We start from the raw sequence: 5805 nt of genomic DNA on the forward strand, positions 1-5805 counted from the left end.
CTTCATCGTGGAGGAGCCATTAGGCTTTTGATGCCACTAATAATAATATCATATATTGGTGTTTTACTTGCTTTGTCTTTTTGTAGATATTGGGTCAACAAAGTTCTAAAGCGGAATCATTCAAGGTTTACTGAGTGGGCTATAATGCCAAGCCTCTCTTTTCTTATTGCGTTTGACTGTGGCAGCGCCAAATGTTCAACTAGCATAGTAAAGAAAAAACGAATAAAGCAAGTGGAGGCTCTAATGGATGCCAATGCCTACGTATGGAAACTATTGCGGTAGATTGATCTCCACTGGAAAGCAAGCAATTGCTAGATGGAGATTTTTATCTTATGCTTCAGCTACATTATAGCTAGAGTGAACTTTGAAAATTACACTAAATCCCCAAGAACTTCAGCGTTTTACAGTAAACTCCCGCTAACTTTCAAAATCGTACTAAACCCCCAATAACCTTTTGGAATTGCAGAAAACCCCCAATATGTTTCCGCGTTTTGGAGAAAACTCTCATAAATTGGAACCAAAAGAACAACATAAAAATGCACTATGGAAGTCACTGGGGGTTTCATGTAATTCACCCAAAAAATAGTGGGGTTTTCTACAAAAGTTATTGGGGGTTTAGTGCAATTTTAAAAGTTATTGCGGTTTACTACAAAACGCTGAAAATTCTTGGAGGTTTACTGTAATTTACCCTAAAATAATTTCAACAAACAAGTATGTAGCGTGAATTACCCTCACTGAAAAGATCCCGCACATATTAGTAACGTTTTACACTGCAAAAGAAAAGAACAACGGCTAAATGTGCTATGTAATGTAAAGGAGTAAAAGTGACACAAATGGAGGCAAAAGACAATTTAAGACAACTGTCTTACATTTTAGCTTTCACCCCAACCCATTTCTTGCAGATATCAGTTCTCCAAGATGTTCCACTGTTGCGCGCAGCCGCGCACCTGTCGCATACACCTCAGCTTCATAACACAACACTAAATATGATTTCCTGCCAAAGAAGTAACACTAGAAAATAAGTAATGATCTATGATGCAAAGGCAGTGTCTACGCTGGCAGCTGTACCTCCTCCACGATAGACTAAAACCTGAATCGTAAAAGGCCGCACTTCAACTAAGGTGTCACTGACTATAGAACCCACTACAAGCTAAATTTTTAATTTGGCAAGCGACAGGACTTCCCTGCAATACGACGATAACTTTTTTCAAATAATATACTTGTAAAGAGAACATCTCTCGACATGCGGTGCACTGCAGTGTTCCAAAATATGATCAATTACTTTTTTCAAATAATATACTTGTAAAGAGAACATCTCTCGACATGCGGTGCACTGCAGTGTTCCAAAATATGATCAATTACTTTTTTCAAATAATATACTTGTAAAGAGAACATCTCTCGACATGCGGTGCACTGCAGTGTTCCAAAATATGATCAATTACTTTTTTCAAATAATATACTTGTAAAGAGATCATCACTTGACAGGCGGTGCGCTGCAGTGTTCCAAAATTTCACTGCTATTACAAGACAGATGGAAAGTAACAACACGGTATAAGTCACTGGATAATACATCTAATAGTCAATTTAAACACCACGTAAATATGATCGATTACTTTAAACACCAAAGCCCACAGGTGGCATAAACTTGGAAACAGAAATGATTTGTTTTGGGCATATTTATCTACCCATTATGTTGATTGCCACCTTGGTGCGCAAAGGACTGCCGGCCACCTCTTGGATAAGCTCGCCTTCCCCTTCCCCTAGAGGAGGCGGAGGACCTCCCCTGGTTAAACTGCAGTGAAACACACCTGATATCAGCTTGTTGGTTAAAAGCAAGTGGAGGCAGCCCATGGCTCTGCTCCTGAGAAGGGTTCAGATTACCATAACCAAATGGCACATGACTAAATCCAGCTTGTCCCGTGATCCCAGCAAGAGCCAACGAAGATGACAATCCACCAAACCACTGAAAGTTACCAGGGAGCGCTCCAGCTCTAGAAACAAGCTGCTGCTGCTGCTGCAAGTGCTGATATGACATTATTCCATTAGCAAAATTGTTAAAAACTTGATTCTGGTTTTGGAGATTATAAGTTTGATCTCCAAACTGCTGAGATGGCAACAAGTTCATTGGAAGTCCTCCTTGTATTGCTACAAGCTGCGGCTGAGGAAATCCTCCTTGTATGCCCATGGATGGCTGGGCTTTAGCAGGAAACTGTTCAGAATGGGGCTGAGGAAATTCTCCATGCACGCCGATGGGTGGCTGGGCTTGAGCAGGAAACCCTATAGATTGGGGCTGAAGTAGAAATCCTTGTGTATTCAACTGCTGAGGTGTATGAAGAATGTTACCTGCAGCCCTATGATCATAATTGCAATTGTTGTATCCCTCACTATTAAGGGATACATGAACCTGTCCTTCTTGGCCAGCCAGTTGCTGGTTCATTCTTGCCACTGGCAGTGATTGAGGAGGTTGGAGATGCTGGCCCCTCTGAAACCTGGAACCCTTATAATTAGCTTTCTTGCAAAACCCAGTCTCCTGTTTCCCATAGTTTGCATCCCGCTTACTTTGACGGAGAGATCTATTGTACTCAGCTTCCTTTTTCATCATCAGAGAATTCCACTTCGTCAGCGGCCTCATCGTCATCAATACCTGATGCATCATACCCTTTCTCATAGAGGTATTTTTCATTTAGAATATGGTTGGCAAAATCCACAACAAAAGAGATGGCAACACCTGTGCTGATTCCTTGAGGAACTTCATCATCAGAGTTGTACCTGACAATATAGAAGGGGTTTTTCACAGGTCCAAATATTTCATCAATTCTTCCTAGCGGCAACCTGGTTTCAGTAATCCAAAGAATGGATCCCTCATTGAGAGGGCTGTGCTTCTCCGATCCCTCCACAATGACTGATGCTCAATATCTTGAGCAAAGTGAAGACGTAGTTAGATTTGGAGCAACAGCAAAAGAGAATATGGAGTCATATATATATATATATATATATATATATATATATATATATATATATATATAGAGAGGAGTAGAGGAGCAGGAGAGAGAGAGAGAGATTATATGGGTATCCTTGTCATAGGAGGGATTTCTCCTATGACGCCTCTAAAATCACATGATTGAGCGACCTTGTGGATGATCCGCTCCGTTGAACTTGATCTACATATTCTAAACCCCACACACAAGTTTGGGGTGAACCCGTCGGCGTTTGACCCTTATCGAGCCAATGTCAAAAAGTTCTATTCATTCAAAACCGTTAAAATTGATACGATCATCCACAAGGTCGCTCAATCATGTGATTTTAGAGGCGTCATAGGAGGAATCCCCTCCTATGACAAGGATACCCATTAATCTCATATATAATATATATATATTATATATATTATATAATATATATATATATATATAATATTATAATTATATAAATATATATTATTATTAACTACATGCAAAATAATGTAACATGCACAAAGGATTAATGAAAGTTGAAGTCGGCATGTAAAGTGTGTTAAGCACTTCACATGTATAAGTTTGATACAGATTTTTCATAAAATTGTTCACAATGAAAATTAGAAAATATCTGATTTAAGTCCTGAAGATCTACTATTGAAAATAACAGCAAAGTTTTGACATTGTGAAATAGCAGCATATGGCTTCAAAGGATGCAGCTGGAGAAGAAACAAGTTGTTCATATTTTTTCAGCTCATACTTGTTTAACCATATGCTCTACATGAGCCATTATAAGAAAAGCTCTGAAGTTAACCAGTAAACTTGAAAAAACTCCACGCAAGATATCCATCACCTAAGTAAAATATATACTTCATTTAAAGAATAAAAAGCCTCATGCCTTTCACTCTCAAGCTCAAAGCGGAGAAAGCCCTTCTTTCTCCACCTAAGAGAGAGAGAGAGAGAGGGACAGAGAGAAAGAGAGAGAGAAGGAAAAAAAGAAGAAGCAATCTTGTCAAGACGGTAGAGATAGTGGACTTAAAGAGGACAATAAAATGGCTTGCTCACCCTTTAAACCATTATAACAAGTCAATATATCAATAAGCAGAATATTATGAAACTTGCATAAAAGGCTCTTAGAGATTTTGGAGTCAACTACTTTAGTAGCATTCATGAGACTAAAGGGCCCCAAGCATCCACAAAAGCTAGAAGAAAGTCATTACTTTGAAGTAAATCTCAGAACCTGACATGAACCTGATATGAAACAAATCATCAAGTTTATCACGTACTAGGGTGTTCATTTTTTTATTATATCTATTTATCAAACTCTGCTGTGCACAATCACTGAGGAGTTGAGAGGCTTATGATCAACATCTTATGAAATAAACTGATACCGTGACTCATAGAACGAACATGAAGTAGAATGGAAAACAAAATAAGGGAACACAAGTTTTCAAGGACTTACAGACGACACAAATCCAACTGGCAGAGTCTGATGGTGTGGTTCCAGAGATACTTCAAGTGGAGGAACTGGAGGGAGATCCTACAGTAGCAATGTTCAATGTATAAAATAAGGTCAATCTCGGGGGTGAGGAAAAAAACTTTATCGCAAGGGAATTATGTGCAAATGCACACACATGCTTACAAGTTTACAACTAACATAGAATAAACACACGATTCATTAACAGTTTGCAAGAATAAAAGTATATATCTCTCATAGATTATATAGCTAACATCATTGATGCATCTTGACAGCAGACAGAAAAGCCAAAAACCTATCTATAAGAGTTTTGTAAATGGAATCGGGATCAACCAAACCAAAGAAGACTCATAACATGAAATTTATATAGCAGATAGGGCATACAATAAATTTAGAATATACAAAATATATACACTGACAAGCAAAGCACGCATCAGGCCTTAGCACCCAAACAAGTGTAACATGCTTCATTTGTGCATATATTCCCAAAGATGTTTAGACATTTATTTATGAAAGTAATTGGTGAAATTCTTGTGATGATTTTACCTCAATTTCATGTTTTGATTTGATGGGTCCTCTTGGAACATCCTCTTCCCCATCGCTGCCTAATATCACTTCATCAACCTTTATCTCGCCCTCTTCAACTTCAACTGCTGTTACCCCCTTGCCCACATCACCTTCCTCATCACTACTCGAAGATTCATCATCACTACTCGAAGAAGAAGAAGAAGAAGAGCCATCACTCGAAGAATCCCCCTCCCCTTCCACCCCCTCACTGCTTTCTTCCTTCAAATCACAATCAGTTGCAACCTTGATTGGATCAGTAGTTGGACAAATCTCCTCACTAACTCCATCATTATTAACTTCTACCAAGCTCACTTTCTCCATCTTGACGTCGATAGATGGCTCCAAGATGTGATCTTTGAGCATGGTGTCGAGGGAATTACACATAGGACTGAAAAGGCCTGCATAAGAACACATCCACTTATAATCCTTTCTCACAAAATTTGAATGTTCACCCACAAAAAAAATTGAAGTGTACAAAACTGAAAAGTCTCATTCCTCAACTCCGTAAAATATAAATTAACAAGCTAAAATTGGTAAGTAGCATTGCTTCATTAGGTTAATTCAACAGATTTCAACAGCAATAGAAGCCTAAATATCAGATTTTGGGAGGAAATGGATATCTTAAAGCTGTCAATTTATGGATAACTTGCAAATTCAAGCAATAATCAACAAGAAAACTGGAAACTGATGTCGTTTTGCACATGAAATGTCGCGCTCTATGATCTTATTTAATAAATATTATTTTTTCCAAAATTATTCCTTAAAACTATTTCTCATTATAACTAATTTAAAATAAAGTATTTATGTAAT

At 38.1% G+C, this 5805-nt stretch overlaps 1 protein-coding gene across 11 annotated transcripts; it reads right to left on the minus strand.

Annotated features, from left to right (window-relative positions):
- LOC109835798 lies at positions 1422–5424 on the minus strand. 11 transcript variants are annotated; one of them, XM_020403840.1, is made up of 4 exons: positions 4975–5424; positions 4414–4491; positions 2729–2769; positions 1422–2644 (listed from the first exon to the last, which is right to left on the minus strand). In XM_020403840.1, the coding sequence occupies exons 1-3, from the start codon at positions 5407–5409 to the stop codon at positions 2758–2760; spliced, it is 525 nt and encodes a 174-aa protein (XP_020259429.1). In that variant the 5' UTR covers positions 5410–5424; the 3' UTR covers positions 1422–2644; positions 2729–2757. The 11 variants fall into 11 exon arrangements, with proteins under 11 accessions (XP_020259429.1, XP_020259423.1, XP_020259421.1 ...); XM_020403834.1 differs by having other exon boundaries at positions 4975–5414; XM_020403832.1 differs by having other exon boundaries at positions 2729–2916; positions 4975–5414.

Source organism: Asparagus officinalis, chromosome 3, assembly GCF_001876935.1.
Source record: "Asparagus officinalis chromosome 3, Aspof.V1, whole genome shotgun sequence".
Classification (NCBI taxonomy): Eukaryota; Viridiplantae; Streptophyta; class Magnoliopsida; order Asparagales; family Asparagaceae; genus Asparagus; species Asparagus officinalis.